This window comes from Pituophis catenifer, unplaced genomic scaffold (genome assembly GCF_029215685.1).
Source record: "Pituophis catenifer annectens isolate HBS135680 unplaced genomic scaffold, rPitCat1.0.hap2 SCAF_8, whole genome shotgun sequence".
In the NCBI taxonomy this organism is placed as follows: domain Eukaryota; kingdom Metazoa; phylum Chordata; class Lepidosauria; order Squamata; family Colubridae; genus Pituophis; species Pituophis catenifer.
The window spans coordinates 44,401,732-44,419,179 of NW_027256888.1; the positions used below are offsets into that span (position 1 = coordinate 44,401,732).

At 34.5% G+C, this 17,448-nt stretch overlaps 1 protein-coding gene across 4 annotated transcripts in view; it reads right to left on the reverse strand.

Moving 5' to 3' along the window:
- Positions 1-17,448, reverse strand: part of PRDM5 (PR/SET domain 5) — a 71,668-nt gene that overhangs the window by 28,885 nt on the left and 25,335 nt on the right. For 3 of the 4 annotated variants that reach the window (XM_070948687.1, XM_070948686.1, XM_070948685.1), the window contains 5 exons: positions 16,176-16,255; positions 13,168-13,252; positions 11,598-11,755; positions 1,870-1,963; positions 296-456 (listed from right to left, as the gene is read on the reverse strand). In XM_070948687.1, coding sequence (XP_070804788.1) covers positions 296-456; positions 1,870-1,963; positions 11,598-11,755; positions 13,168-13,252; positions 16,176-16,255 — 578 coding nt within the window. Of the gene's footprint in view, positions 1-295; positions 457-1,869; positions 1,964-11,597; positions 11,789-13,167; positions 13,253-16,175; positions 16,256-17,448 lie in introns of all 4 variants that reach the window. The other variant, XM_070948684.1, reaches the window with a different exon arrangement.

Sequence of the window (17,448 nt, forward strand, 5' to 3'; positions counted from 1 at the left end):
TTAACCAAGCTTTTCAATTTCTACCACCTTTAACTAGTAGCCAAAGTGAAATGTATGTTACAGAAATGTTATGAAGCTTTTTATTCATTTCAATGACTATACTATCTTTATAGTTCTCCCTAATTCTTTTTATTTATAATTATTGGTTGAAAGAAAAAGTGAAAGCATTGTCTTCTTTGTACGTTAATGTACATTTGTACATTAAATGTGAATTATTTAAAATAAACTTTGTGCAATAAACCTATTGTCACGTTATTCTATTACTTTTATGAAGTTATTTTTTCATTATACTTACTTTTTTATGGCTCTTTAAAACAGATGGTGTTACAAAGGCTTTGTCACATAGATCACATTTATATTTCTTATGGCCATCATGAACAACTTGTATGTGAACATTCAAAGTATCCTTCCGTTTGAATGTAGCATCACAGTGATCACACTTAAATGTTCTTTCACCTAAGACAAAAAAATGTTAATACTATCTATTGAATATTATAAATAAATCAATAAATTCTGCTCACTCAATTCTTTGGCTGAAAGAAGCCACTCTCTTATTTCTTGGTTAAATAGAAGTTTGAATGTATTTATTGAAATTTTTCCCAATCACACTAGGCCACATAATAATGGTAAACCTAAAGACATAAGAGCTGGTGATTATTATGCAACATGGGTTCTTGTCTTCCATTGCAGCTACAGTACTGCTAAAAATTATTACTGCAGACTCCTTGCTGTACGAACCAATGTGACTGCCTTGTGTTGTTGAGGGAATATTTTTTTTATTGCCGCAAGCTGATTTTTGAAGTTGAGCGTATGCATTTGCTTATGACTATAATTATGACTATAAATCCAGGCTCAGTTACAATGGTAAGTTAAGGACTATCTGTCCTTAACTTACAATATCTTGTAACTAGAGAAACAACTACCAAGTAACAACAATAGAACCTTACTGCATGTAATGAATTTTATAGTAGAGGAATATAATCAGATATTTGCCAATAAAAAGTTATACTTTATATATAAAATCAAAACTGAATGTGATGATAGAATAATTTTACCATATTATGCAGTATTTTCATCATAAACATTCTCTTTGCAACAAAATTTGTGTGTGTGTGCATCACCATTCATTATATGAATCCCAGTTGTTTATAAACTTATGCGAGCAATTGCCAATAATTTATAGTAAAGAAAAATTCATTTCTTGAAAAGTTCTACATAATTGGTCAAAACAGGTATTTTTTACCTCGACAACTTATTTTCAAGTCAACAACTTACCAACATGTTTATTAAGAGAAATTATAAAGGAACAAACCTCATCATTCTAGGTTAAATAGCAATCCAAAGAGCTTACTATTCAGGTTAGATAATTTTGAGCACTAAAAAAATCAATAATTTCTGAAACTTGCCCTATTTTATTTGTTTAACTAGATTTATGACACCCATCTCACTGCTGACTGACTGGGAAGGTTATAGCATCATTAAAAAAGCAATATAAAATAATCAGAACATTAAACATTAAAAACTTGAATATTATATTTGTTGCAAAGCCTCCTGAAAATAATTATATTTATTGTCTACATTATATTCATCTATTAAAGACCATTTTTCTACTTAACCAAATAAATGGAATGAATCATTAACTTACAGACTAAGTGCAGATTTCATATTAATTTAATTTTACTATTTATATTTTATTTAGCATGTCCATAGGTACAATTCTGTGTGGATGTGTGTATATAAAGTCAGTATACATTTTATATAAAATTCTAATATAATAAAGATGTTTTGTTAGATCAGAAAGTTAAGAATGCATTATTCTTGCAAGTACAATGATATGTAAATCTCTTTATCATCTATATTTCTACTCACTATTATGAATCAGAAGATGTCTTTGTAGAGAGAACGGCGTTCGGAATAGAGCTTTGCACTCCTCACACTGAAATGGTCTTTCTTCAGAATGTGTCTGTAGATAAAGAACATATATAACTATGGCTAAGTTTGCTGATTGCAATCCAAACAGATAGTGTTTTATTCTATCAAACAAAAACAAAAAGTTTGATTCCGCATGCTTCAAAAATGAAACGTTAATAATTTGAGTAGATAAATCTAATAAATAAATATAAGTGAATTATACATCAGAGTCCATAAAAAGTCCATAAACTTCACCATAGGTTTTGTTTGGTGTTTCATAAAATGCCAAATCTCAAAGGTCTTCTAAATATTATAGATATTCACATAATGAATAACATTACTAATTTTTAGTTAATAGTTTAACCTGCCTTCTAAAATGTTGAATAATTTAGGATGAATTTTTTATCTCACAAATTAAACGTTATTTGGCACTAAAATTGGAATGTTTGGAGGAACGGAGTCCCATGTGCTACCTCTAAAGTATGTGATAAATGTGTATGTCACAAAATACTCTTTTTCTTATTTTTTAAGACATTCCATGTATTAATAGAATACTTCAACATTAAAGGATTTAAAAGTTAAAGGAACCATGTGCACTTAGTATATACTGAATTTACTTATCTTGAAAAGCAATGTTAAAAATGAAAATATAAATAAGCAAATAAGAAGAAAAACTGTGAAAAGCGATTAAATAGAAGAGAGAAAAGAACATATTTTTGAAGGTCCTGCCTATGACCTCAGCTTGCACCTATAAAGTCTGCCTTTGCATTTTCAAGATAGCTTTCTATTATCTTTAAATGATTATCTGAAGTTCCCAAGCTAAATACAGTGCCCGACTTTGGGGCAAAAGCTTTTCCCTATTTGATTCATTCTTACAGATGTATCTACAGACAGACCTTATTTATGTCTAACTAAAATGAAGAAAAATAAGTCCCACTGGTCTGGTCCAAAAAATAAAAAAAAGTTTAATGATATCAAGTTGCTAAAGCTTAATTGCATTAAAATATCAGTAGACAATAGCAATAGCTCTTAGACTTATATTTCAGGGGTGAAATCCAGCAGTTCTTGAAAACTGGTAGTGGAAATTTTGAGCAGTTCGGAGAAATGGTAGCAGAAATTTTGAATATTTCAGAGAACCAGCAAATACCACCTCTTCCTGGCCCCAGAGTGGGGTGGGAATGGAGATTTTGCAATATCCTTCCCCCAGGAGTGGCAAGGGAATGGGGGTTTTGCAGTATCCTTCCCCTGCCACGCCCACAAAGCCACACCACGCCCACCAAGCCACGCCCACAGAACCGGTAGTAAAAAATTTTGGATTTCACCACTGTTATATACTGCTCCATAATGCTTTGCAGCACTCTCTGAGCAGTTTACAAGTTCAGCATATTGCCCCCAACAATCGACCTTGGAATGTTGGAAGGCTGAGTCAACCTTGAGCTGATCAGGATTGAACTCCTGGATGTGGGCTGAGTTAACTTGAAATAATGCATTCTAACCACCGCACCATTACAGCTCCTTCTCCTCAAATTTATGGAATCATAAGAAGAAGAAATTCTCTTTATGAAAGGATTTTTATCTACCATTACAGAAATAAACAACATTTCCCATCTTTCTACTGGATTCTTCAAGCCTATGTAGCAGATCTCAGAGACAAGTTGACTAAATTGAAACTGGGTAAATATGGTTTCTATTATTAGTGAATTCACTTATAGGAAACACCTCTTCCAAAAAAAATTCTTTAAAACTTGATGATGCAATAATGCTTACCAGCTCAGCTGAAGCTTAAGAGACATGGAATCAAATAAACCTCTCTAGAGACATATTTTTGTAACATAAAGACTAAAAATGCCATGCCTTGAATCTCAGTCAGTCATATTCCTATAAGTATTGAGAAGGTTGCAAGTCTCCAAATCTGACTGCAGGCTTTAGGATTCCTAACGCATTACAACTATGTACAGAAGGAGCAACACTTGAATAGCATCAAGAAAAGAATCATAACAGCTCTCTTCATAAGTAAAAGTTTAACATTACTTTTGGTGTTCCAAAATTGGAATTCTTAATAAATATACTGAAAGGTCTTTTAAAAGGCAGTTCTGGCAGATCATTTCACCCCTCATATCTATCTGCCCATGGATTATGCAACAAATATCTTCCTATTGTCAATTAAGACTTATCCAGATTAGTTTCAGGAACACAGACTGTAAATATACAGTGCACTGAACAAACATTTATATTTGAATGAATCTAGAAGCCTTCCTGAGACCATTCATCACTGTGGAAGAGCAGGCTACTGAGAAAATTGCAGGCCCTTCAAAGGTGGGTTTCAGCAGGTTCTGACCAGTTCTGGAGAAACAGTAGCCGAAATTTTGAGTAGTTTGGAAAACCGGTAAATACCACTTCTGACTGGCCCTGCCCCCATCCATTCTCTGCCTCCCGAGTCCCAGCTGATTGGGAAGAAATGGGGATTTTGCAGTAACCTTCCCCTGGATTGGGGAAAAAAAGGAGATTTTACAGTATCCTTCCCCTGCCATGCCCACCAAGCCATACCCACCAAGCCATGCCACACCCACACCCACAGAACCAGTAGTAAAAAAATTTGAAACCCACCACTGAGGCCCTTGTGCTGCCTTTCTGCCCTATTTGAGACTTCTCCCCCTGTGTTAGCACAACACAATTTCTTATAAAAGATGCAACCTTGAAACACACGGGGGAGAAGATGTATGGATTTTGGAAGCTCTGCAGCAAGAGACAAAAAGCTGCCAAATAAAAGGAGTTTTTTCTTCATCGAGACTGAGAATGAGTAAAAAAGAAGAGGCACAACAAAGCAAAGCCAAAGCAAAGCCAGTTGGGAAGGTGCCAGTGAATATTATGAACATCTATCAGGTCCTTGTCCAACCCTGCAACTTTTAAATTCCAGTGCTGCTTTTTTATGCTTCAGTATCCATATTATTTCCAAGAATATTTGTGAATTCTTCATAGGCTAATAGGAATTTTTAGAGAATAAAAAAAATGGGTGCAATCCAGGGCTTTGTAAATCACCAGCAGCAGAAAAAGAAAAAGATCCACCAATAGCAGTAAGATAGGGGTTGATTTTGTTATTATAAGAGGCCTGGCAGTATAGCAGGAAAACATTATGTTTATCTTATATATTATTATTTAAATTTAAATAATAAGCAAAATAAAAGGTAGTATTTTGTCACTGGCTTCATCCTTCTTCATAATCATTTTGAGAATGAACACCCTCCCTCCCATAATTAACGTGCCATTAAAATGTCAGCTGTGCTCCTTATCTAAAACAGATTGAGGGCCCTGTTTTAGAAGAAGACAAGACCTGGCCATCTGCCCTCAACTGCAAATGATACTCTCTGTTCAGGCTGAAAAAACTCTAGGCAAGATACACACAAGGATGCACTTTCTCAAATTTCTTTGTTACTGTGTTTTTCTTCTATGTCCACAACTCCACTTCGTGTGTATTCACAACGTCTTATCAGAAAACTCTTTCTTTCTTCTCTTATTCCCCAATAAGCATGCATGATAAGTATTCTGAGCAATGTATTACCCTTTTTCTCCCAAAATAAAACATCCCCTGATAATAAGCCCAATCAGGCTTTTGAGCGCATGGCAATAAGGCCAAACACTTATTTCAGGGTTCAAAAAAAAAATAAGACAGGGTCTTATTTTTGTGGAAACACGGTAACATATCTGGAGCAGGGGTCTCCAACCTTGGCAACTTTATGACTTGTGGACTTCAATTCCCAGAATTCTTCAGCCAGCACATGTGCATGCTGGCTGAGGAATTCTGGAAGTTGAAGTCCACAAGTCATAAAGTTGCCAAGGTTGGAGATCCCTGATCTGGAGATTTGCTCAGATCAAAAGATACTGTTTTAGTTTTTTAAAGTTTCCATGTTTCTCCAGAAGGAAGGTGGGAGGGAAAAAGGAGGACAGGGCAGGTCTTCTGCTCAATTTTTTTAAAGAAAGCATGTCATTCTTAATTTACAGCCAGTCAGGAATCAGCCCTAATCCTGATAGCTCACCTGCAATGAAAGGATCATAATTTCTGAGAAGAATCGTGAGATTGATTGGTTTGTCAGCCTTCCGGATTGAATCAGGAGACCAGCAAAAACAGGTACCCCATTCTTCTCAGCTGATATTTTCTGCTAATGTTTGGAAGTGACTTGGAAACGTCTGATGCAGAAAGTGCATTGGGCTGTGTTTCCAAGTTGTCCCTCAATTACATAGGCAAACATTATGTCAACAGTGATGTTAGACTTTTTCTGGAAGCAGTTTGTAAAAAAGCTCTGGATGCTTTTATGCAAAGTCTGCATCAATAATAGGGTTGCTGCTAGAAAAAGCCAAATAATGCCTCAGTAGAAAGAGACTGAGCTACCTTCTCACCTCAACTGATGTATCCTCCAGAACAGGGCTGAGACATTTGGATGAGACTTTGCTGTGGGGAAGCTTGCACTGCTGCTGATTGTGCTGTACCTGTTCTGTGGATAAATATAAGGGTTCAGTCTCTAGGGCTGTACATCTGGCACATGCATGAGTGAAAAATCCCCCCCCATTTAATAAAACCTTAGGATTTTACTTAGGTGAGTAGCTATCCTGAGTTTTGAACTCCTTAGACAACTTCTGGATTTTTATTTTTTTAAAAAATATGCTTATTTAGTATAATGCTAAGTATGCTAAGTACAGAACATTCATTCAGTTGATTAAGAATCTCTGATTTGACTCTTAGGTCAAGAAATGATTGAAATAGTAACACAAACATTACCTAAGATGTAGTTTGGTGAAATATGTGCAAGAAAACATAGATTTCAAAATGGAATATTTAGTCTTGGATACAAAAATTGCATACAAAACTGTTAATTTAGCATATCACCCTTCAAACAAACCAGCTTTAGTTTATTCTGTTTATTTATGTATTTATTTATTCTGCTTAGTTGCCAATATTCCCTTTGCTGTACCATTTAACAGATTTTGATGGCCTATTTAGTTCGAAACTACTGATATAAGCATTGTAAAAATAACAGAAGACATTACCAGAGGCAATTTAGATTTAACAACCTTTATACTGCAAGCCACTAAAAAATTGGAATAATGTTTAAAAAGATGCTAATTCTATATATTTGCCAAAATACATATAGCTCTTTAACAGCAGAAAGAAGAGCTACACACAATCTTGATAATTACTATTCCCAGCAAAGCTGAGTTATTATGTAAGTTTCAAATCAATAAAATAAGAGCTATAGTTCCTTGGTAATAATGGTGGGGTCTGCATTTCTATGTTGGGGTTAGATTCAAAAGTTTGTGGGACAACCATTCTCTGTCTTTCTAACTAAGATTCTGTGTTTTTTTTAACTTTACTAATATTCCCTTCTCTTTGTTTCACTGCATATTTCTGCGCCAATGTAGCAGACCAGGACATACTATATCACAATTCCTTGCACAGGACATATTACAACAGACCAATTTAGGTTTAAGATGTGCAAGAAAATTACTTTGAGAAGTTTTCAAAATTTACATCATCTAGAGAGCTACTGTAAATTTAATGGCCCCTAACCAAACAGCCTTTTCTACAGGTTATGGCATCATCTCTCCTCCAAAGGTGAGGTCAGTCTCATCACTCTTGAACTTTTGAACATCCTTCAAGACCTGGTTATGTCAGCCTGGAGATTCAGGGGCTGGTTGAACTCAAGAGGTGGATCCATTATTATTTACATCCCTTCGTCCATTATTTTCATTTACTAGTTTGGTTCTACTTTTATCATTTTAGATGCCCTTAATAGCAAAAGCAAGAGCACTTAGACTTATATACCACTTCACAGTGCTTTACAGCCCTCTCTAAGCAGTTTACAGAGTCAGGATATTGTCCCCAACAATCTGGGTCCTCATTTTATCTATCTTGGAAGGCTGAGTCAACCTTGGTGAGAATTGAACAGCTGAACTGCAGTCAGCAGAAGTAGCCTGCAGTACCTCATTCTAACCACTGCACCACCACCAAGAATAATTATATAAGTAATTATTGTTTTATTTATTTTATTGTTTTATTGTATTGTTGTATGCCACCCAGAATCACATTACATGAACTGGACATCTATATATATTTATTTAAATAAACAAACATTTTTCCAGAATTCTAAATGGTTCTTGTTTTTTCAGCTTGCCAGCCTTTCAAGCTTAACACGGATCAATCATATTTTAGTATTTATAAACTCATTTTAGTCTAGATTCAGATCTGGGTTTCAGACAACTAAAACAGCCTTGATTTTTTGTTTGAAAAATGAAATGGAACATAACTCTACCAGTCCCCTACTAGCTTTTAGGTTTTTTCATTTAACATTGAATGTTAAATATTTTGAGTTAAATAATTTATGAGTTAATTTTTTTAAAAATAGAATCATGCTGAGGTATTGAAAAAGTAAGCAGAGAATGATCCATAGCCTTATCTAGTAACAAGGTATTTTCCTTATCTAACATGATATACACCTCAATTCACAGCTAGACTTTTCACACCGGAAATAAACTGAGTTTGCTTGTCAAAGCTTTCACTACAAGAATAGGCAATCTAAGGCATCTGGAACACATGTAGTGCAAGCTCCTTTTTGTGTGTGTGGCCTCTCTTTGTGTTAACTAAGTGCAGTGACATGATTACTACAAATCAGTGGTGCTGTTTCCCACTGTTATGAGGCAGGAGACACACTAAATGTAGCATTAACCCCAAAATAGTATTAATGCACAAGACAAGACAGAAGTGGAAAGGAATTTCATACCTCCACCGCCCAAAAAAACTGGGAACCCTTTCCTAAACATTCCTATGTGCTACAGTCTATCCATTTTTAATCACCAAAGCTGTTTTCATTACTCATGACAAAACGGAAAAACAAATGTTAAGACTGCTCATCCTTTTTTTTAATTGAAACTTAAACAAGATTCATTTCAACCTGTGATGCCTGAGGTAGAAAGTTGAATAGAAGGTTCCACTGCTGAAATACTTTTCCAGCTCTGCTTGTAAATTCCATCACTTGGAACATCTTTTTTTTTCTTTTTTTTAAATTTGATTTATATGCCGCCCTTCTCCGGAGACTCAGGGCAGCTTACAACGTGCTCAGAAATAGCCTTCATCCTTTTGTATATTTATACAAAGTCAGCTTATTGCCCCCACAACTGGGTCCTCAATTTACCTACCTTAGAAAGGATGGAAGGCTGAGTCAACCTTGAGCCTTGGCGAGATTCGAACCCTGCAGTAATTGCAGGCAGCTAGTCTTAATAACCAGCTTAATAACAGGGTGCCTTAGACCACTGTACTACCAAGGCTCTTCTAAGTAGGGTGCCTTAGTTAACATCTGCAACTGGCTTTCCTTTTGAATTTTCCTAGAGTATTGGGGTAGACTGCTTCAGGCCCATAATCCACATATTCACTGAGACTGTGTTCATTTGACTACACAGCATGCAAGACACAGTGCTTCCAAGGCCTGACATAGCTATTCCTTGCATCTCAGAAGGACATATTTGTCATCTGCCACATATGTTGTATAGGTTGATATGTCTAAGAAAGAAGAGATTTATCATGCTGCTTATGGTAACCTTCTTTTCCCATTAATCCTTTAATTGTGCTGAGTTAGATAGTACCTATCTTGTTCGTGTGAAACACAGACTATCTATGACACAGTTTAAAGTTTAAATACCTAATCATCTTCTATAATTTGTTGAAAATTCCATTAGCCCTCATGGAGATGTATAAATCAAATCTATCATGTATTTTGGACAATCATCTGAGCAGATGAGAACCAAACTGTTTTTTATAATAAGATGAAGAAATGGACCTATCACATTATTTCAGCTACTATATTGCTTCTAAAGATATCTAGATGCATCCATTCCTAGTGGATACAATTATATACTGCTTTCTCCATCCACCCAAACTATCATATACATGCAATATTTTTCCGAATCTTCACATTTTTACTATTACTTCTCTCCTGAATTTGTAGCACATACAGAGTCCCGTGCTTACTTTCTGAAAAAGGGATCCCATTCAAGTGGGATTTCAATGCTAAGCATGTTTTTTATATGTTTATATGTTTTATATGTTTCCTTAAACCTTTTCCTTTACCTATTCTGCCACCCAGATTCCACATATGCATCATATCGCTAACACCCATGAAACATTGTCTAATGTTTCATTGTATTTTCCAATCCAGAGTTCTTCAATTTTATCAATAAACTCCAAAAAGCATGTGGAATTTGTGATTTTTTAAGAAGTTAAATGCAAGTTTATTGAATCAACTCAAAGGAGATCAGTCCTGTCACCTTTGGCCTGCAGATTCAATCTATAATGAAGATGCATGTGATTTTCTCCCATTTCCTACTTTTCTCTTACACACCTGCCTCCTCTTTATAGCTGAGATATAAATGGAAAGTTGTGCATCTATAACCTATTAGATATAATAATGTTACAAACATCAATCTTAGGTGATCAGAATCTCAATAGAGGGAATTTATAACAGCTGACAATTCAAACCTGAAAATACATTTCCACAAACTATTGCAAATCTCTCAAGATTATCTGTAAACCTTTTCAGCAGCAATGTTTGCATTCAATTCTCTTCCTATTCTGAGTCATTTGAATTGACGTTTTTATCTATGTCCTCAATTTAAGATGTAAGAGTTGATTTTCTTGAAAATAAAAATAAAAATGACTTTTCAGAGTATATTTCAGTTGCTTTCCCTACAAACAAATCACTTTTAAGTTCATTTTTTTTAAAAAAAGGTTTTATTTATTCAAGTTAGATTGTGATATGTGTGTAAGCTAGGCGTATTTCACCCGATTCCTGTATCTTGTTTGTCTTAGAAAGAACAGTTACAATTGTTTCACCATGCAAGAAGTATTTTGGTTATTATTACTTTCATATGATTTATGGATGAAAACACAAAAGATGCAAAGATTCAGTGCCAAATTCCCAGATGACATATAACATGAGCCAAACTGTAAAAAGTATGTCGAAGTTTTGGTGTATCTGTTTCATCAAAGTGTTGGCGGCATGGGGAGGGGGGAGGGAAAGAGCAAAGGATCCCAAATGCTAAGCAGGAAATTTCTCTTTCTCTCTCTCTCTCTTTCTCAACAATCTTACCATTCTGAAGAAGCAGCAGCAGCAGTCAAGGGTGCAGCCATGCCACTGAAACTGTGCCCCGGGGTCAAAAGTAATGACAGGCATTATCTAAATTAGGGTAGGCAGATTGTCACTTAAATCACACAGTCGGGGGTCTCAATGTAGACTAAAAAGTGAAGTTCCTCTACATTTTTAGGGCAAAGTTCCTTCTTTTAATTGGAACAGAGTACAAATTGTAATGTTACTCCCAGTAGCCATAATGATATAAAATGACTACAATTTTACTAGAATTTTCCAGTTTATTTTTTAAAAAAAGAGAGAATAGAATTTCGTAGAGGAAGACAACCCAACTGAACTAACTTGGGTCAATTAAAGAAACACCAAACAATAACCAGGAACCTGCTAGTTCTATAAGTTAATGTACTTAACATTACTATTTTGCAAGATTTAAAGCTGATGTTTGTAAGCATGCCAAAGCGTATTGATCCATCAGTGATAATGAGCAACAGCTGCAAATCTAAGCAGAGCTGTAAACAACAACAGCAGAATGTTTTGGGGTTTTTTTGTTTTTACCTTCTTGTGATTCTTGTAAACATTTCTGTGGGCAAATCCCTTTCCACAAAGCTTGCATTTATAGGGTTTATCTTCACTGTGTATTATTTTGTGTGCAGTCACTTGATCAAGTCGTTTGAAGGACTTATTGCAAACCTCGCAGGTGTAGGGGCGTTTTTCTGTAGAAAATGAGTGGGGGGCACATTTAAGCTCTTGTTTATATTGGGCTAGAAGATGAAAGGCAGAAACATTCATCTCCTCAGAGATTTCTGCAATGAAGTCAACCCAATTAAGATTAAACCAATTAGAAAGACATCTTATGCCCTTTACATTATACAGTTAAGTCGCTTCCCAAAATATAAGCCATGGCGCATCTTGAGAAATTGGCACGTTCTTTGCAACAATCACAGCAAAAACTAAACTCTGGTTAATTAGCTTAAATCAAAAGAGAATGACTTCAAAGAGGCAAAGCTTGTTGCCAGACTAACAACGAGAAAGAGGGCATGACAATTTAAACATTTTAAAACTTAATTAGTAATACACATAGCATATTCATTTCTATTAAAATTCAGTCGATATGTTTAAGTTTTCAGCTTTCAGATGTTAGCTGAACGCTTACTGCTATACCATTCTAATCCGTAAGCTCAATAAACATCTAAAAGTCTCTGAAATTCATTTTGCTTCTTTGTTTAAACCGGTGCACCTGGAACGTGCTGTGAGATGAGGACAGCAGATAATAATAAAACTATTTTGCAACGCTGGAAATTGTTTAAACGAATTGGGGGTAAAGGAAACAGAACATAATTAAATTTCTACTGCCTATGCAAAATATGGTTTGATTTAAGGATAAGAGAAGCATTTTGCCTTCTGTGCCCTGTGTTAGTCAACAAAAATAGCTATCATTAAAAATTCATCTTTGCATCACTTGCATGCAATGATAATTAGTAAGGTAACAATCAGATGGTTTGTTGTTTATAAAATTTTAAGAAAAGTGATCATGTTGGCAAAAGCGTCCAAGCTATAGGTGGGATAGAATTGCTTTCTAGGAGGTTATGCACAACCAATTAATGGTAAAGCATTAGAATTATATATGTAGCCTTAAACTCATAAAGCCATTAAAACCAGTCTCTGGATCTAAATTATTTTAGGCAGCTACCCGCTCAATTATTTTAGGCAGCTACTCTTTCCAAAAGAAATGTGAACATTTATTTGTCGCATGTGAACATGTACTGTTTAGAAATACAAGGCATTCATATCAAAAGAATTGCACCCCAAAAATGTTATCTAGGCTATGTATTCATTATCTGATAGTTCTACTTTTCCAGTCTTCACATTACAAATGAATTTGATGACATTCAAGAATTGTTAAATTAATTATTAAATAGTATGGCCAATGGAAGTCTGAAAGTTGTAGTGTATATGTTGTAGTGTATTATATCTGAAATCTGTTATGCCAGGAAAGGCTATAATGGCACTATGATGTATTTGTTTTTTAGCATTTAACACCATGCAACTTTTGAAAACTCTAATATAAAAACAATTTAAAATAATCTGAGCAGTTTTATTTGACAGGGAAGAAAGCCTTCTTTACCTGAGTGAGTTATCATATGGCGTTTTAGCTGATTAGCTGAAATAAATTTCTTGTCACATTCTTGACACTCAACTATTTCATGAACCTGCAATATGAATATTTAATATTAATTTAGTACATTGCGCATATATAGTTATCTTCATCACTTATATTATAAACAACCTGCTTTTCAAAATTATAAAAACAAATCTTAAAGTAAGCAACAAATAAATGCAATTTACAATAAATTAATTGGAGCACCTGATCAACTGGTACAAATGTTGCAGAAAATAATTCTTTTCTCCTCTCATCAATTAGCTGAATCTGAGGGGCATTCGTTTTAACACATAATGAAAACTGTTGAGTTTCTCTGCCATGCCTGAACATCTTACCAAATCACTACTCAAGCTCCTGTCACAAAACTGAATGTGATCTTGATATCCTGTATAATAAATTATTATTTAGAAGGAGCAAAGCAGATAGGCCTATTGTTCCTATGTACACCTTATTTACTTATACTGTACTGTAGCAATAGTGATTTTACTTTTAGAGGAAGCTTAACTATAGTAAGTGGCTTTTCTTTTTTTGCTATACCTGATTTTCTTCCCAATTTTAGTCTTGAAAATTAGTCTAGAATGAAGTAAGCTGTCTGAAATAATCAGACCCAAAAGAGGATCAGATGCCTCTTTCCATATGCTTTTTCAATAAGATCACTTTTCAACATGTTATTAGCTTATATTTGTCACATCTGGTTTTGTCCTATCCAACTAATTTGATCAACACAAAGAGATTTCTTATCTATATAAAGTCAAGAAGTGATCTTGAATCCTGCTGTCCACATGAATATATATCCCCCTGCTACCATTTGGGATTTTTTCCCCACCACATCTAAGTACTACCCAGTATAACCCTGCTCAGCTTTAGTCAAGGCTGCTGCCAACTGTTGAGGCGCATATATATACTTAGCAAATACATAAGCTTGATACAGCCGCATGTGTGAGACTTAACCAAAAAACATTTCCTGATCTGGAAATAAAACAATAGAAAATAATATTTTAAAGGTAAAGAAAAGGAGTAAATGAACCATAAAATGTTATTTCTTAGTCGGGCTCCTTCCTGGTGAATTCTGATGTATAGTCCATAAACTTGCTGATAGTTTTTCCTTAATACTATAAGCCTCTAAAAAGATTATCTAATCCAAGCACTGTGATCTGATCTTTAAAGACAATTCTAAATACTTGGCTAGACTTGGAGTTTATGAAGGAATTGGCTTTGTACTTCAACATCTGTGAAAAAAAATATTTTGTTTCTTACTGTTATAAAACATGGACCAAAAACTTGCCTTGAAATAAAGTTGCTTAGATTTCATGAAGTACAAAGCTGTTTATAAAAGATTATACCTTCATGCTTTATGGACACTCTGGACATAGATAAACTAGTCTACAATAAAGTTCCAATTGCACTGGAAATAAACATAGTTTTTATATAAGAATATAAATCTTATCCATCACTCACTTTAAAAGTACAGAAAGCAAAATATCTAACACATTAAAAAAAAAAAAAAAACTCCAGAACTGAGTGTCTTGGAATGAACATTGAAAATTTGCTTGAGATTAACTGCATATCTACTGTAGCTGCTAGGATATCATAAGTATGATATGATAACCTGCAACAACTGACCTAAATAGCACATAAAAGAATAGCACATAAAACTCATAATCAAAATGAGAAAGTGAGCTTCAGGCAGTTGTCGAATATTAATTTAATTAATATATTAATTATATTAATATATTTATGTTATCAGACAAAATTTTAACATAACAATAACTCCAATTTATTCCAATATATAAGGCAACTTCCAAAATGTATCTGTAGCTGCATCTATCAAAACATAATTGGGAGTACATCAACTGAAGAATTTGGAAGTACTACTCTACTTAGAAAGTTAAATGCTATAGTTTCTGAAAATAAACATGTTTATTTTTTAAACATGTTAAGAACTGAAGTTTGGTGTGGATAACATCTAATGATACTGTATGTCAGCCACAATAACAGATATTTTATCCTGCATGTTCTCTATCATTGACAGAGGTGAAACAGATACTTCTTTTCCTTAAGATCTATAATTTGTCTTCTTCTTTCAAACAATGTTCATAGACAAAAATATTTAATTGATTAGGGACACAATGGCTTAGCAGTTAAAGACACTGACAGCCTGGGTTCAAGACCCAAGTGCTGTGCAATGGGGTGCCTGCCCCAGCTCCTGCCCACCTAGAAGTTCGAAAGCATGAAAATGCAAGTAGATAAATAGGTACAATTTCAGTGGGAAGGTAACAGCGTTATGTGCACCTCAGCATATAGTCATGCTGGTCACATGACCATGGAAATGCCTTCAGACAATGTTGGCTCCCTCAACTAAAAAATGGAGATGAGCACCGCCTCCTAGAGTTGGACACAAGTGAATGGGTTAAAGCAAAAGTACATTTACTTTTGCTTTATATTCCTCTTTCTTGACAGGGCTGAAACAGATACGTCTTTTCTTTAAGATCTATAATTTGACTTCTTTTTCAAATAATGTTCATGGACAATTAAATATAAATATTTTAATGTAGGATAAATGCACTAAAGTGCATGACTAACAGTGCTAATAATATTTAGTAAAATAAATAATGCAAGAGACACATTTGTTAAAAGAAGAATCCTTTGATTTTAAGTGGCTATTAAATTATTCCTATGAATTTACCATCTAGTCATAATTTTAAGCATTCTGACTATACAGTAAAATGTAATATATACCTAAGGCTAAATCGCTATCTCTAGGACAGGAAAGAAATACAGAATAGTGTTTTGCTTTAACTTTGATTTAACATGTAATGAAAATAAATACTTAGGTTTCAGACTACTGTGTTTGTCAGCTGGAGAAAAAACCTGGATAATTTGTGTTTTAGCAGCTCTCAAGGGACTGATCTCTCTGGCCTCTACCCTAGAAAAGTTGAGACCTACTGGGGGTCAGCCCTCACTCAACTGACCTTTCGATGCTCTTGAAGATTTGCTGCTGAAGAGCACCTCTTATTGCATACTGAGCACATCAGCCTCTTCCTAGAGTTTCCTAAAAGAGAAACAAAAATACCACCGACAGCTTTAATAAAGAAGTACAAAGGACAGGGCCAAATGTTTTCACTGCCTATGCCATTTTTCACAGGTCATTTAATGGATACAAGAATTTTACACTCTTATTCCATCTCTAACATATTAAGTTACAAGACAGACTCGGTAGGTGTCCTCCAAAGATTTTGCCTATGAAATGTAGACCAAGAAAAGTTTCATTTCTCTTAAACAAAGCAACCCAATATAGTATCTGTGTAGAACTATTTCCATGTAGGCTAAAGGATGCCTACATAAAATTGCTTATAGTAATTATTGTTTTCAATGAATATCATAAATATTTGCATAAAAGAAAGAATTAACTGAAAGTTCAAAAGTTACTCTGATTTAGTTTTATGGATTTCAGTATTAAGGCATCCAGTTCTCAAAGACTGCCTGTGCAAGTCATTGTAGTTTTCTTGGAAAGTTTTTCAGAAGTGGTTTGCCATTTCCTCTTTCCTTGGGCGTAAGAAAGTGACTGACACCAGCTTTGTGCCTAAGTCAGGACTAGAATTCACAATCTCCTGATGCCCTAACTACTACCCCAAACCGACAGCATTATAACTAGTATGAAATCTGAATCAGCATTGGCAGGAGAAACTTCAATATACTGTAACTAATTATTATTATTATTATTATTATTATTATTATTATTATTATTATTATTATTATTATTATTAACACAGTTATAATAGCACTGAATAAACACATGGACAACTTGAAAATATTATAATATAGCCATTTCTTTAATAACCTAAATAATTTGTGTGGCATCAAGCAGCTTCTATCACAGGTAAAGATAGTGAAAATGCTAAAACCAAATAAGTTAGGATGAACAAAACATCTCTTCTCAAAGTGTTAAAGCAGCTGTGTCCTTTGAAAAGCTTATGTGGTCACTTCAGAGGGTATCCCCAGCTGCCTTCATATCTCTGAGTGTGATCATCAACAGAAGCTTGAGTTCACTGGTGGTCCATGCAGAAGTATTGTCTGTGGAGCCACAAAGCATGCACATAAAATCCAGGCAAGTCTTCAAATATTTGGTTCTTCAAAGGTTACAGCTTCTTTAATGGTAGAGTGAAGGATGCTTCCTTCGTATTAACATATGTTATGAAGTACTTCTCTGCTCTAATTAGCATTTTAAGAGAACTACTATTACTA